The sequence below is a fragment of the Pipistrellus kuhlii genome, unplaced genomic scaffold (assembly GCF_014108245.1).
Source record: "Pipistrellus kuhlii isolate mPipKuh1 unplaced genomic scaffold, mPipKuh1.p scaffold_m20_p_10, whole genome shotgun sequence".
In the NCBI taxonomy this organism is placed as follows: Eukaryota; Metazoa; Chordata; class Mammalia; order Chiroptera; family Vespertilionidae; genus Pipistrellus; species Pipistrellus kuhlii.
In genome coordinates, this window is record NW_023425405.1 from 7,116,126 (window position 1) to 7,132,341 (window position 16,216).

Here is a 16,216-nt window from a genome sequence, read left to right on the forward strand (position 1 = left end):
CACCGTGGACTCCGAGGATTCTGGCGCAGGAGTCAATTTAAATTTAATAAAATAATAATTTAAGTGACTCTGGCACCGGGGCCCAGGATGGACGCCTGTAGCCGCCCGGAGGGACTAGGCGCTGGGCGCACTCAGCAGCCCCGGCCAGTCCCCCCGCTGCCCGCTGCGCCCCCCACGCCCCGCAGCTCCGGGTCCGGCGTGGCCTCCCGGTGCCGATCCATCTGCGCCCCTGACCGCGCTCCTGGTCCTCTGACCTCAGGCCTCCCCGCCGGACGGCGCTCCTCCCCCTTCCTGCCCTCGCCCCGAGCTCCGCTTGGCCCCTCGGCCCCAGCCCGCCCTCCCGCCCGGACTGGAGGAGGGGAAACGCACAGCGTTTGGGGAGGGGGTGCGGGATCCGGTTTAAAGACCGAGTCGCCTATGTCCGGGAAATCCAGATGGCAAAGTTTGCGAACAGAACAGTCCCTGGCGGACTCGCTGTGAGGATGGGGGGGGGGGGGGGGGGCGGGCGGAAGGGCCCTGGGATCCGGACGGCGGGGGAGAGAACACGGCCGACCCCCCGGCTGGCCCCGGGGGCAACCTGAGCGCCTTCCATTCGTTTTGCCTGTCACTCCGCGTTTCCCGGAAAACCCTTTCTTAAGCCGATTTTCAACGGGGCAGGAGGCTCCTCGGAGTACCGCCTCCATAGACCTTTCATGTCCATTGTCAGGGGCTGTGGTTTTGTGCCTCACCCCCACCCCCGTCCCCACCCCAGTCTCCAAGGACCCTCCCGCCATAGGATGGGGTTTAGGATTAGTCGGTGTTTCCTGATGGCCTCTGGGAAAGCGAGAGCATTCTCTAAACTGGATTCTTCGGGTTGACAGTTTCGTTCCACCTTTCCCTCTTGGCCCCACCCGCTAAGCTGACCTCTCATCGGGCCCCAGCCTCCCGGTCCAGCCAGCGGAGAGGAGGGAGGGCTAGCCCCCGGTCCCCAGTCCCGGTCCAGCCTGGTCCAGCCGGTGGGGAGAGAGAGGGCTGGCCACAACCGGGCGCACCAACCCAGCCGGTCCCCAGGTCTGGAGCAGAGGAGATGCTCCCACAGGGGCCGCCCCCTTTTCTTGGTGGGGTGTATGCTTTCCTGCTGTCTCCCCTATCGCCTTTCCATGCTCCCTCTCCCTCAGCCTCTCAGGCCAGACCCTCCAGGCTCCGGGCAGGTTTCATGGATTGAGCCTCAATTTCAAGCTGAGAAAATGCTAAGAGACAGGGTCCGCACTAGGGGATCAGCAACTTTTACAATAAGTTAGTTGGATGATTGCCTTTTTAGCATGGATTCATTTGCAAGTCGTTTTCCGTCTTACTTTACGTCCTTCCAGTTAATTCTTTGAATTCCTTAGAGGGGTCTCCCTTAGTCTCACAGAGGAAACCCCGCCAAGCATTCAGCACCCCCCTGCTGGTGTGGACCTGGGCGATGGGGAACCAGAACAGCATCGCCCGGCCCTGGTGACCTGGGGGCCGCCTGGGGCTCCAGACCCAGCTCTCTCTGGGCCACAGAGCCAGAGGCTCAACTAGCCCAAGGTGGAGGCTGGGGAGCTAGCTGGTTCTGGGTCAAAGCCTGAGGGAGAGAGGAGGCTGTGGATCATTCAAAGCCTGAATGGGGTCGGTTCCTGCTGTCTGGGGGGAGGGGGGTAGGAACGGGAGGAGGGTCCTCTGCCTAACCCTGTAATTCACAGTTTCTCAGGAATTTACACAATACACGGGGTAGATGTAAACCTAAAGGACAAAAATAATAATTCAGCAGCACACGTTCCATTTTCGCACCGCGGGCCTGGATATGTGCCCAGAGCTGGCACATGAGCTAGTTTCCAGAGCCTTGTACTTGTGAGGGAGGATGACTGAACTTTCACAGCCCAAAGCAAGGCAAGGGAGAAGGGGAGGGAAAAAGGGGGAGACAGAGAATTGAGCTTTAATCATGCTGATGCTGATTTACTGAGGGCAAAGGAGTTTTCGAAATGAGAAAGATAAACTGTGTTCCAAAGGTGGGGAGCATGAGACTAATTGGAGTGCCTTGCTTTCCCAATGATCTGCTCCCCGTTTGTTTGACTGACATAAACGCTTTATTTAAAAAGCAAAGTCATTGCCCTTTGATATAAGCAGAAAGTTCCAATTTACCATTTCTCCCAAGTAAGTGAGGGTCCACACCTACTGAAAGAGAGACGCCTCTGTGACTGAGTTCTAACCACCCAACTCACATACAGGATGGGGAAGTGCCGCTGGCAGCTACAGTACACAGGTGAGGATTGCTGCTGCTGCCTTGCTGATCAGCTTTTCCTCCCGCCTTTGAACTCAGACCCCGATAGCACATTCAAATTCCGGAGCCCTGCTTGCGGTGTTCTCTTAAGGATGTTCTCTGGAACTCGGGGCAAGAGGAAATCCAGGGACAAGGTCTGTGGGATCCCAGTGTCTCCCTATATTAGCCTGGAGGGCCACAGCTGCCCAAGCACCCTTTGGTCTCAGGCTGGACCTCTGCCGAGTGGGTCCATCCCCAGAGCTGGGTGAGCATCAGAGCCCTCCCCTCTAGTTTCCGTGGAGGGTGGTGGTCACTCGAGATGGCTGACAGAAGGCCTTTCCCCCCCTTTCTCTGCCTTCTGCGACTGATTATTACTCAGGCTTCCTTTTTCTCTGCAAAACCCATGTGCAAAACTGGCCATTCCCTCTAACACGCACTCCAGTCCATTGGTATTTCACAGTTGTTATTTTACACTAATGTTTAGAGCTTTTAAGTGAATGTATGTGGGCAGGAACTTAAGAGGAGAAAGCATCTATTTTTTTTTTTTCAAGTATGCAGTGAGTTCTGCCCCCAAGTGACCCCCAACTCTGCCCTTTTCTCCTACCTGGACCATCCTTTTAAAGCTGGATTCTTCAACTCTCTGTTCAAACCAAAGCAAACTTTGAGAAAGTTCTTCCCAAGTGCTCCTACCATCCGTTTGTCCCAGACATGTTGATAGCAGGGTGTTTCTGCTTGGGGAGCCACACAACCAGTGGGCAGAAGCCAGGGGCAGTTCCCCTTTGCCTTAAGCAGTTTGTCTGTAAATGGGACTAAATTAAAGCCCACTTTATCCTTGGGACTGAAAAGACGTTTAAAAATAAAACTACATATGAAAAGTCATCTAGCACCTTGTTAAAACCTTAAGCTAGAACCTTTTCCAAAGTATTTTTCAGACAACTGTATTTAAAAAAACACCCCTTCTCGGGGATGTGATTTCTGGCTCTCTGCAAGGGGATGTTAAAACACACATGCACAGTCACACTTGCTAAGCTGTTTTTTTTCCACCTGGAGAACTTTCCTCATCATACCTGGGGGCCTGCTCTCCCACATTCAGCCCTGAGTTCCCCAGGGGACGCTCTCTTCCGTAGATTCAGGAATTGAATTAACCTTTTCTAAAAATCTTTTGAAAATCCCAGTTTGATTAATGCAGATTTCATCTCTTTAGAAGCAGTTACGCATTTTTAAAATTAACCATTTTTTGATACATTCTCCTAATGATCTGAAATAACTCACCTAGCAATTAATTACACAATGTGACAAAAACCTGGGCAGTTTGAGTGACAGTGAATGAGCTTCTTCAATACAACAACTTAGTAATGTGTTTTTAAAAATCATAAACCAGCTATGGGGTGTGTGTGTGCCGGGAGGGGGTGTAGGGGGGTGGGGGTTGGGTTGGGGGTGGGAGTGGGTAGGACCTAGCAAAAGCCCTCTCTTGTCACAATCTGTGACTATCCTAGCCTTTCTCATATTTCACTTTCCTCTTTTTGAAATCCAGTTCTTTCAGATTCTGATCTTTTATTACATAACCTTAACCCCTCTTTCATCTTTCATGCACCTTTTCCACATTCCTACCAAAATCTCTTCCCAAAGGAACCATTAGATGTGCTTCCTTGGAATTGCAAAGAAATGCCCTAAACAACAAACCTTAATACTTAATTGTTTCTCTGCCAACCACACCCTAGAGAGATATTACTTGTTGGGTGTCAGAACACAGGCAGTGCTAAAAGGCAAGCCGGAATGGACTTAAAGCAAAAAGGGAAGTAATTTGACACACCACTTTGAAGTTTAAAATATATATATAAAATTGATTTTTTTACAGAGAGGAAGGGAGAGGGATTGATAGCTAGAAACATCTATGAGAGAGAGACATCGGATGTGCCCACAGCCAATGTGCATGCCCTTGACTGGAATAGAACCTGGGACCTTTCAGTCTGCAGACCTACACTCTATCCACTGAGCCAGACTGGTTTCAGCCACTGTCAAGTTTTGCAAAGGTACATGCTGTGTAGGAGCTCCTTCCACAAGCCTGTGACGGGGCTGGGGAAAGAGGTACCAGTCTGCCTGGTGGTTCTTGAGTTTGAATCAACTCTTCTCTTCCTCTCTGACAGAGAGCCACTGATCCCAGGGATGGGCAATGTGGAAGGAGAATGCCCACAAGTCTAGAAGATGTTTATTTGCTGCTTTTCTGTATTGCCCACAAATTAGCATACCAATACATCCACTGTTAATGTGGAGCTGTAAAGTGCTGGAGCTTAAAGGCCTGGGATCTGGAACTCAGAAGCTGCCTGCAGGACCTTAAAGGAAAGGCGGAGACAGTATTGTAGGCCCCTTGCAAGGGATCGGTTTCTGCCTCCCCCAGGCCAAGACGTGTCTGGCCCCAGCACCATCAGGGAGTGTGTCTGCCTCTCCACAGATGTGCTGGGTTATGACCAAGGGGCACCCCTGCACCCACCCCTCCCCCCGCTCCCCAGGCCTTCAGTTATTGGCCTTGTCCTCACCGCCTAGAATGGCTGCCACCTTAGTACTCAGTGCTGGCCATCTCCCTGATAGTTTTGACTCAGCTGTCACAGCTCTTTCTCCCCCTCACTTCTCATTTTCCAAAAGCTGTGTGCACATCTCTGGTCTGAGGTGCAGGAGGCCTCTTTAAATTTTGGAAGGCATCAATGAATACCGATTTGCCCCTGAAATTCTCTCAAACGAAACCCACTGGGCAAGGGCCACGGCCTGAGAGTCCTCGCTTGTGGTCTGGCACTTCTGGAGTCAAACCCGGAGGGTTTCAGAGCCCCTGGCCATCCTCATCCTCAGGTGGACCAATGACATGTCTCCAGCTGCCTTCTCTTTGAACTGCAGCTGGGGGGGAGGGGAGGGAGGGCGGGGGAAGGGCTGCTCTCAGAAGCGGCTGTTCTGGAGACAAGAGTGGGACTGCCCTGCCCCTCCTTCCCTCCTCCCACCAGGCTGACCTTGTATGTAAATAACCCAGGAGCTAGACCATCGTAGCCAATCCAATTCGAGGGGCACACCAGGGCCAGGGGCGGGGCTCACTGCAGGCGGGTGCCAACCCCAGGGAGAATGGCTGATGAGGCTGGTGGAGCCAGTGCCAGAGGCAGGCACCCCTGGTATCCTCTGATCCCGCCCCACTTTAAGAAACAGTTGCCAGCGGTGTGGCTCAGTGGTTTAGTGTCAACCTAAGAACCAGGAGGTCAGGTTTGGTTCCCAGGCAGGGCACATGCCTGGGTTGCTGGCTCGATTCCGTGTGGGAGGTGTGCAGGAGGCAGCCCATCAAGGATTCTCTCTCATCATTGATGTTTCCATCTCTCCCTCCCTTCCTCTCTGGAATCAATAAAACTGTGTTTTTTAAAAAGGAACAGTTAATAATGGCCACAACGTATTATATGCTTCTACTCCTTGCAACCACCGTCCTTGTTCAGAGGGAAGTAAGTTGCCCAAGGCCTGAGTGCAGCGGTAGAGTAGAAGAAGCTGGATTCACACATAGGCTTTTCTTGCTTCAGTGCTCATTATGGTGGCTTGGGCAGTTCTTTAAATCAGGGCCTTCTTCACTTGGGAAAACATCGGATCCTTCTGCCTCACTTCCTCTGCCCTGGGTGGTACCCGCTTACACTCAGTGCCCACTGCTCCCTGAGAACGCTCAATCCTGTTTGGCACCCACAAAGGCCACTTGGGACTCCTGGAAGCCAGGCCCCAGGCTGCCTGGCCCCAGGCTGCCTGCTCCACCCTCCCTGGAATGTCTCACTTCCCAGTCCCAAAGGGCAGTTCAGGCAGCTCTGCCTCCCCCTAGTCCTGAGTAGCCCGTGCAGAGGGAGAACCTGCCCAGCCCTGCGCAAGGGGTCCCAACCCCATCCCCCTCCCCGCCAGCGGCTCCACCTGCAGCAAAGTTCTGGGCCAATTGCACTCGGGCCTCCCCAGGGTCCCGGTGGCCCACCAGCGGACTCCAAGGGGAAAGCATACCCTCTCCCCACCATCTCCACAGGGACCCGGGCAGGGCGTGGGGGGACTCATGGGAAAGGTAGGTGGATACAGTCCTCCCAAGCCACACAGATCAGGCCTCCAAATCCAGCACAAGCCACGGGGGCGGGTGCATGCAGGGCGGGCGATGGGGCTGTGGCTGCGGTGAGGGGTGGTTCTGCCAGCTAGTAGATGCGGGATGCCAGGGACCTGACCATTTCAGGAACATGGATCTACCAGCTCCCTTCAGACCCACCAGCTCCCTTCAGATCTACCAGCTCCCACTAGGAAGCTGGACCGAGAAGTTTCCATGTCTTGAAGGAAGTAAGAAATAAAAGCCACCAAGCTCTTGCTCTACTTCCCGCTTCCGGTCCTTCTACCCAGCGGGTGGCGGGAGGGGCTGGGGGATCCCTCGGGCATCCTTGAGCCCAGGGCCCTTTTCACGGTGTGTGTGTGTGTGTGTGTGTGTGTGTGTGTGTGTGTGTGGAAGGGGGGACAGCGGGTTTCCAGAGACATGTGACCTCTTTTCCATTGAAGCGCCCCTTCCAGGGCTCACCCCAGTCCTGGGGGAAGGAGGGCGTTACCAGCCCCTCCATCCCACCAAGACCCTGGGGGCGGTGTGGGAGCCCAGGGACACTTTGCAGGGCATTTTCTGCCAAGATAGCAAGAAATCCTTCCTCCAGAGGGAGGGACAATGAACAAGAACTAAAGGGAATCCAAGTGGGAAAACCCGTGAATGCCAGAGCGACCCACCACTGCAGCCAGAGCGACCCACCACTGCAGCCAGAGCGACCCACCACTGCAGCCAGAGCGACCCACCACTGCAGCCAGAGCGACCCACCACTGCAGCCAGAGCGACCCACCACTGCAGCGGGAGGTTGAGCTGAAGCTCTGTGGTTCTCTCCTTCGCCTGGAAAGGGTCTTTTCAGGATCTTTTTCTCCAACATGTGTTTGGACATCACCAAACTGTGCAGAGAATGTTTTTTTTTTTTTTTTTTTTTTTTTTTTTTTTTTTTGCCCACCCCCAAGTCCATTCAGGAGGGTAGAACTATTTCTTTGGGGTTAAAAAATGATTTTCAACATCTTTCACTGCAAGACTTGTTTGGTTTCCAATTAAATTCCTTTTTAAAAAAATGATACTTAAATAAAACAACAACAAAAAACTTGGCTTCCTCTAATAGACAGATGCTTGGGTATTCACCCTAACAGTTACACACACCAATGAACAATTATGTAGTCATTTCAAGCAATTTGTAGTTATGTTGAGGGGCATTTCTGGGAAAAACCACAAGCAACTTCTCAGTCTTTGTCAGGGTTGTTTTATAAGTTTCTCTTTACACACCATGGACTGAAAGGATAGTCTTCAGTCCTCATACCTGCTTTTGTTATTCTCGCTGTGGGGTGGAGGCTAGAATGGGTACCCAAGGGAAGGGAACACCCCAATCTAGAGAGAAGCTAAAAGAGGCCGATTAGCAAAGAGGGCCATTAGGGAGGTTAAGTAGGTGAAGCCAGCAGCAAGGCCCTCCTGCAGGCCCCAAGTACATGCCTCCCACTTAATTTGGGGTGGGGGGAGGGGGTAGAGGGAGGGAAGGGAGTCCCCTCTGCCCAGCCTGCACCCTCTCCAACCCAGGATCCTTTGGGGGATGTCCAATCGGCAGACAACCCTCTCACAATCCTGGACCACTGGCTCCTAATTGCTCACCTGTCTGCCTGCCTGGTTACCCCTAACGGCTCCTGCCCTGCTGGCCTGATCTCCCTTCACTGCCTCTGTGTGCAGCCTGATTACCCCTAACTGCCTACGCGCGCCCCCCCCCCCCCCCTTGCTGGCCAAGTCGCACCCAACTGCCCACTCCTTGCCCGCCTGTTCCCTCCCAACTGCCTCCCCCACCAACCTGGTCACCCTTAATGCCCCCCGCCCCTTGCTGGCCTATTTGCCACTAACTGCACCCTCCCCCACCAGCCTGGTTGCCCCTAACTTTTTCCTCCTCCCCCCTGAATCTGGTCATCTCTTACTGCCCCCCACCCCTGCTGGCCTGGTTGCCCCACCCAGCCTGCTATTCAGTCATTTGGTCATCCCTCACTAACCCCCCTGCTGGCCTGGTCATAGGCAGCCATCTTGTGAGGATGTGATGGTCAATTTGCATATTACCTCTTTATCATATAGGTTTCCACACATACCCATAGTTAAGAGATGGTCACCAGTCATTCATACTTTAGGACAAAATGGCCAATTGCACTGAGATGAACTGTATCAAGGAAATTGACATTTTATTGAACGAAGACAATGGTGGGTAATTTCTAAGCATAGAACAATTTGAACTATGTAGCAAGCAGCAAGCTTAGGGGTTTAGGGGAACATGTCTGAACACCTAAGGGCTTAAGAAAAGATAGTCCTGAACCCAAAGATCGAAAGAGAGGGAAGGACAGCATTCCAAGACAAACTCCCTGTCAAAACTACTGAGTGGTAGAGCTAGTCTCTAACCCAGAAAGGGCAAGAAATCTCCTCTCATGTTGACCTTGTATCACAGGTTCTTTTACTCTAAGTATTATATAAGTGTTATATAATAATTTGGATGAAGTAGGTTGTTGTGGGCTAATCGGGGTACCAAGTCACCATCTATAACACCAATGGTAGAATGAATTTAAACATCCAAGAAGTTGTTTCACTTCCAAAGTTTTGGAACTTAAGTTTACATAGAATTCAGGGATAACTCCACTTATTTTGCATTAACTGACTTAATGGAAACATGTATGAATGAATGCAGTAGCAAACATGCCAACATATTTTAGAAATAAAAATACAAAAACAAAAATTCATAGCATACTACTGTTATTTATCTTTCAAAATTGTTGCAAGAAAATACTTTGGGGGAAGAAATAACTGTTAGTAAGTTAATTTCAAATTAACAGTACCAGCATTCTAGTATTAACTAATTATTAGTTATCATTAATTGCTAATGTTAACTAATAATACATATCTAATCACGTAGTTAACACTACCTTTGATATGGAAATATGCTATCCTAGTACTAAGTCTTTTAACAAATGTGTGTGCCTACCAGGTGCAAAGAAGTATTAATATTTTATACTCATTTTATTGTGAACGAGACAAAAAATTAAGCAAGAAACAAAACAGAGTCAAGTTGTTATGATGTTTGTAATACTGAGAACATTTTTACTGTATTTAATCTATTCAAGTCTAATAAATACAGAAGTGCTTATGAATAAATGGATTTTTATTACCTGCAAGCTCTTACAAGTAGGAGAATAAAGTATATTATGGCAGCACACTCACTAACCCACACTTTGGGATTTTTTTTTACATTTGAAAAAATAAATGTTCAGAATGGAACAAGACACAAGGGTAATCCGGCCTATATTTGGCTTTGGCAGTCCTTTAAGCCCAAGAATATACCTGCAGACCAATGCAGAGTCCTAAGAACCAAGGTTAATGTTTTCTCACACATCACAACAATGACAAATTAATTATGAAACAAACCTTGGACATACATAATAAACTGTGCAGACCACTTTAACACAGGTACGGCAGAGCTGGCAGAGCGAACAGAAGTGACTTCTCACAATTGTCTTACGAGAAATACATACTTCACACACAGGACACTATTTTGATGTGATGACAGGAAAAAAAAAAAAAGTCAACTAAAGTCAACTAAGAAAATGGTTCTAATCACAAACAGAGCCAAAGCTCATATTGGGTCAAGCGACACAGAAGAGGCTGATCTTCTTGAAAACAAAATAAAAAACTTGGCAAGCTTGACCTTTCCCCCTTTATTTCTGCCTCCAGGTTTACTTTTGAAAATGTGGAGTGAAGGACAAGCATTTTTATTTGGTCAAACACTGTCACTGCAAGGACCAGAGACAGAATATAGCAATGTCAAGGACCTGCTTTCTCCCACAGGCTGCACACTCTCAGGCTTCCTCTTCTTCATCACTGTCCTTCATGGTAATGCCCTGAAGTCCGCCTCCCTCTGAAACGGAGGCTGTAGCCTCCTCCACTGTCAACCGTCTGTGCACAGTGTCGTAGGTCTTACTGTTCAGCGTGCCTTCCAACACACCCTGCAATCGGAAGTCCCTATAGGTTTTCTGGAGGAGGAAGAGAAACATTGTTTAGATCACTTCTTATGGATTATGTGTGTGCAGGTATATGCAAATGTCTATCCATATTATGCTAAGTGTCTGTTTGGTCGACCGCTTGAACAGTCGCTGTTTTGTGTACTGATAATCAGGGGGCAGATGCTCTGACAGGTAAGTTAGCTTGCTGCTGAAGTCCGGCCAATGGGGACTTGGCCAGTAGGGCTCCACATGTCTGGGTATTTTCATGTTTTATCTTCCTGTCTTATTTCATATGACTTATGCCCCATGTTGTCACACCAAGTTTCCGAAGTGATTTGTCAAAAGTAAGTATGGAGGGTGAATACTTTTTTTACTTTGAATAATCAGTAGTTACAAATAAAATTCATGTTCGAAAAGTCCACCAAATCTAAAAATAAGCTGAAGTGTGAGGAATACTGTATAGAATCTGAAGTTAGTATTGCAACAGCAAGCCAAGTTTAGATGCAGAGTGTGATTTTCTTAAGTTATCACAACTATTTTCACTTGGATTCTAATATTTTAAGACACACACAACCTACCACCCTGATAATCTCTAAGATGGTACCTTAGAAATATTACATAAAAATTTATGATCATTTATATTAAAAACTATGAAGTAACTCTGAAAGGTAAGTTTTGTGTAAAGAATCCAGAAGCAGATATACAAGGTATTATAACCACAGAGATCTGTTTTCAGGCCTCTAAGTGTCTAATAGATTAAAACACCCACATTTTCATCTACGGATGACCTATCTGATCTAAAATATTATTGCTCCACTGATAATTATGTGGTTTGTGAGTCCTACTTTCTTATTTGGTGGAATGACTTTCCTTAGTTTAATTATCAATCAGTTGGAAGGGACAGACTTGTATTGTGAAGGCTTTCTAGTTTATATGTAATTAAAACTCCACTTCCTTGTTTTATTAGTAAGCAATCAGCAGTTAGGGGCAGGTACCCTTGCAATCTCCCTCTTGTTTCAGAATTCATAAAATGTTATTTTCACTTGGACAGCCTCCGTGGCTGCCAGTGAAGGTCTGCTTGGTTCTTATTTAAGCTAAGTGTGTGCCACAGGGTGCTGCTCACTTGTCTTTTCTCCTTTGTGTGAACTGCTTGGAAATGTCATAGGGCCACTAGAGAGAACACAATCCACCATCTGGATTATTTGAGGATTCTATTTCTTCCCTCCCCAAGTAAGTCATTCTGATGTTAAAACTTTGCAAATAGCTTCTTAGTCCTAAACATTTTGTGAAAAATCTTACCAGAATCCCCCCCCCCCCCACACACACACAACATAAATAAAGCAAGTCATGTCTAAGTATTTTTGTGGGACAAAGTTGGCTATCATGTAAATGTAGATAGTGTCTGGGTCTCCAGGGGCATAGAAGAATGACAATGCTTGCTAGTAGTAAGGATTAAATAGCCAAGGTGGAGTACCTTGACTCCTGGGGAGGGTAAACTCCTCTGCTATCACATGAAGGCCAAGTCTAAGGGGTTTGGATGAAAGAAAAGCCTATCAGGCCTTTACAATTCTATACAATTCTCCTTAAATTCATTGGAAAACCATCATTATAAATAGAACCATATAGATTTGAAAAATGACGAATTTATGTCTGAAATTGGTTAAAGACCCTGTATATTCAAAGCAGGAAAAAAATCATTAGAACACTAAATTATTAATTTGTCCTGATTTTTTATTATGAAAATGATTATTTTAAATTATTAAATAAAGCCCCATGACTTGAATAAATACATCGGCCCCAAGAAAGCATTGGCTGAGTCTGCTTGTGAAAAACAAAACGCTGAAAGTCAAACATATTCATGAAATTTAATTTCATACTTATCAATCTTAGCTATTGGCAGCCATAATGAAAAATATGTTAAAGTTAATATAAATCAACTGGCTTAGAGTACAATGGAAGTGTCACTATAAAATTCAAGAAAGTATTAATTGTTGTTTTCTGCTAAAACATTTTCGGTGTTTGTTTCTTAACTGTAATGACTTGAGAATGTGAGAAAAGGAATAGTTTTGAAAGAAACAAATGATGGCTAATTGAAAAGAAAAAAAAAAAGCTAAAAAAAGAGGTTTTTATCCTAAAAACACAGTAAAGAGCTTAATCTATCAACTAATATTAATCGACTGAATATGTAACTTCTGACACCCTAAACCCAGCGGACATCAGTTTGAAAATGTAGCGATCGTAAGGGCAGCCAGCTTATCCCAACAGTATAGACTGCAACATTAACATATGCATATTTTTAAAAGGTAAGAACCAGGTTATTCTGATTCTCTTTTATGAAAGACAAAATTCATTTGAAAGCTCTCTGCGTCACATTTACAGAAACAAGGAAGAAACTATAAAGAAATTGAGGCAAATGTGAACGCATCTTAGCGTGCTTTCAGTTTTTTTGTGAAATAAATACCTGGTGGGCAGCATCTAAAATTAGTGGGTGGCTATCATGTAACATGCTATTTTTGACTAATCGTGATTGCTATTCGTGCCATTACAGATCTGGTTCTATGTGCCAGGTTTGCCAACTTCTTACTTTGGAACAGAACTTTGTTATTTGTGGGTCTTTCCAATCTGTGACAACCTGTATGTCTAAGGCATAAATAATTTGTATTCTAATTAGGTATCAGGAACCAAGAGAATGATGGGAAGTATTTTAATGTGGCAAAATTTCCTTTAATGATATTAACAGTAGTTCTTAAACTTGAACTATATGCAGATTGCTTGGCCCCACTCTCAGAGTTTCTGATTCAGTAGATCCGGGGTTAGACAACTAGTCAGCATGTCTAGCAAGTTCCTAGGTGGTGTTGATAATTCCAGGTCAGGAATGACATTTTGAAAATCAGTATATATATGTGTATGCATATACACATATGCATACACATAAATATACACATCTACATAAATACATATGTGAACACACATACATATATAAATTACACATAACTTTATGTATGTGTATATACCAGTATAAGGTATAGGTATGTACTAATTTGACCAGTGGTACTAAGGCTGAAGTAAAGCTTCTATTCACTAAACATAACATGTGCTATACCTTTTCTCTTCAAGAGCAAAAGTCAACATGGCCTTGCTGACGTGATATGACATCAGTTAGTTTTGATGGTCCCCAGCACTGAAAACGATGACCCTCACATTTAGGAAGAGACACGTTTCCAAAGAATTCAGGCAGTGACAGTGCGTCACTTTTGTGTCAGGCTCTCCTCATCCTACTGACAAATTAAAAGCCCTCCTCATGCTATCCAATCCCAGGATACAGGGAGGAAATACATCACGAGAAAACATTTCTTCATCTAAGAAAATACAAAATTATTGCAGACAGCCTACCTTCAGGTAAATGTGCTAGGGACTTTCTGTATGTTATATAGAATTGTGATTACTTGATAACAAAATATTTTTTATTTATTAGAGCAAAGAAGATAAGTTTATATGTATTGAGTAATCTTAACTGAAAATAGAATAAACAGCAGCACATCACTGCTGAAAGTGTTGTCTGTCTGAAAAGTACTTAAACCCACTGAATCCTATCAAATAAGATGCTTTATTTGTATGTCAATATCTTGCCATGACTCTTTATAGCTTGCTGGGCAATTCACATCCAAACACATTTTGTTTACCTTCACGATCTTGATGAGCGTCTTCAGTTGGTAAATATGAAGCTGAAGGTCTAATCTGTCTGTCAGCCACACACAGATGACTTTCATGGAGCTGCTGTACCATTGCTGGAAAGAGGGATGGGGGCAGAGGGGAGGAGGAGAGGAAAGAAAAAAACCTCTGCAGTATTCATGTAACAGATTCAGTAATGAGGGGGTAATGAAACACTCTGAAATGACCACAGATCAGCACTTGAAGTCAATAATGCTATAATTTCCTGTTCACAGAATTGTATGTTTAGCTAGAAAATCTGCTGAGTTGACCTGGCCTGTTCTTCCCATGAATTAACATTACAGGCTTTCAGCTGTAACATATTCATGGGAAACAGTGTTTTCGCACTTGCTACCTACTGGCCTGCTTTGTAATTTGTAGTAACAATGGGTACTAAATAATGCGTTAAATATGCAAATGGACTGCCAAATAGCAGGAAAAGACAGGTAAATAATTTTCAAAGGAAAATTTGCCATTAGCTTGTATGTTATGTAAAAATCCAAGAATAGGTGCATTATGCCATAATGCATGCCGTCAGTGCCTAGAAACAACATTTTAAAGGAGTGATGGCAAAAACAGCCACAGCTTACTTAACTACAATCCTCAAGCACACATGTACACACTATTGATTGTCAAGTATTTGCCAAAATCTTTTAAAACTACCTAAAATGAAAATGTCAGGTCGTAGGCATGAACATCATCAGGATGGAATTCTTGTGTCTTTTGTGTCTTAAAAGAATCACAAAACAGCTCTCATTTGAAAGAAAGGAAAGTTTCTGTTCCATTTTGCAAGGGTTTTGGATGGCTCCTTTACCTCTGTTTATTACAACTCTCTTTCAGGGATAACTGAAATTCTTCTTTAATGTAATTTCCTATTCATGGAATGTCTGCAAGTATAAAAAGGAGGAATTTTGTTCCAGTTGTCAAAAAAAAAGAAAAAAAAAAGAAAAGAAAAAGAAAAAAAAAAAGGCAATCTGTCGGTGGTGACATTTTAAGAGATTCAATGACTACCATGCGCCAGAGCTCGGTTTAGGTGATTCTGTAAGAATGATCAGGCTACTCACTCAGGTAACCATGAGACATACCCGAGTCCATGCAGCACTTAGGAGATGACGAGAGTTTTTAAAAAAGAAATCTCATACCTTGTTTGTATAAACAAACACAGTGACACTATAGGTCACATGGATATACATATGTTTGTATGTATTTGAACATAGAAAAATAATCTTAAATGTTTTTCTTCACAAATAAAACAGTAAATTCAACTTCTAAAGAGAAACCTCAAGGGATACAAATAAATCTGAAATTCATCTGGACTTGCAGTAACATTGTTCTAATAAAATTTAGTATAAGAAATGATATTTTAAGCATAAGAAGAATTTGATTTCATACTCATCAGGATTATTTCTATTAATCTGTTAGTACAGATTAATAGAACATACATGCATAAAATGAGATATGCTAGATAAACTGAAGGACTGATTTACTAAATACCGTGATATGAAATGGATGAATGAACATTTTAGAAATTTGTGATAGACTATGATCTTTAAAACTATGTTATTCATGTACCTAATTTCATTCTTTCCTGAAGAATACTTTCTTAATTTTAAGATATGTAAAAGTATCAGAAATGAGTTTTATAAAATGAGATAAATTCCTAAACTCTTAAAAAATGAATTGCTAATGAAGTCAGTACTTCAGCTGACATATTAAATCTAAAATCTTTTATAAACTCTATTTCTGATACCATTTAAATTGTATACTTTATTTCAAATTATTTTTAGTCTTAACATCTTGAGTTCTATTTTAACACAGGTAAACACTCACCGGACTGGTGATACTGAAGACGAGTATACTGAATGAAGACCCTTACTCCTTTCCACATAATTGGAAAGCTAAAATATAGTCATGATGATTATGAGTCTTAAACTCTATTCCTTCTGCAGGAATTTTAAAATGTTCTCTTTGTTGGGGGGAACAAAAATATGATAAATTGTATGAAGTCTAGCATAACATACTAACTAGTTAGTCTGACTGCAGGTACTATAAAAATGAAAAGTTGTATGAATTTGAGGAAAATGAAAATACTTTCTTAAATTATTTCATATGTATTTTTTCTTAAAAAATCCTTACATAATTTAAAATTAATTTACTTCGTTTTTC

General features: G+C 44.6%; 1 protein-coding gene across 22 annotated transcripts in view; it reads right to left on the bottom strand.

The window, feature by feature from the left end:
* Nucleotides 1-8,507: 8,507 nt before the first annotated feature.
* The window catches only part of CADPS2 (calcium dependent secretion activator 2), a 423,223-nt gene continuing 415,514 nt past the window's right edge, over nt 8,508-16,216 (bottom strand). For all 22 annotated transcript variants that reach the window (XM_045576387.1, XM_036425542.2, XM_036425472.2 and 19 more), the window contains 2 exons: nt 14,023-14,127; nt 8,508-10,369 (listed from right to left, as the gene is read on the bottom strand). In XM_045576387.1, coding sequence (XP_045432343.1) covers nt 10,196-10,369; nt 14,023-14,127 — 279 coding nt within the window. In that variant the 3' untranslated portion in view covers nt 8,508-10,195. The remainder of the gene's footprint in view (nt 10,370-14,022; nt 14,128-16,216) is intronic.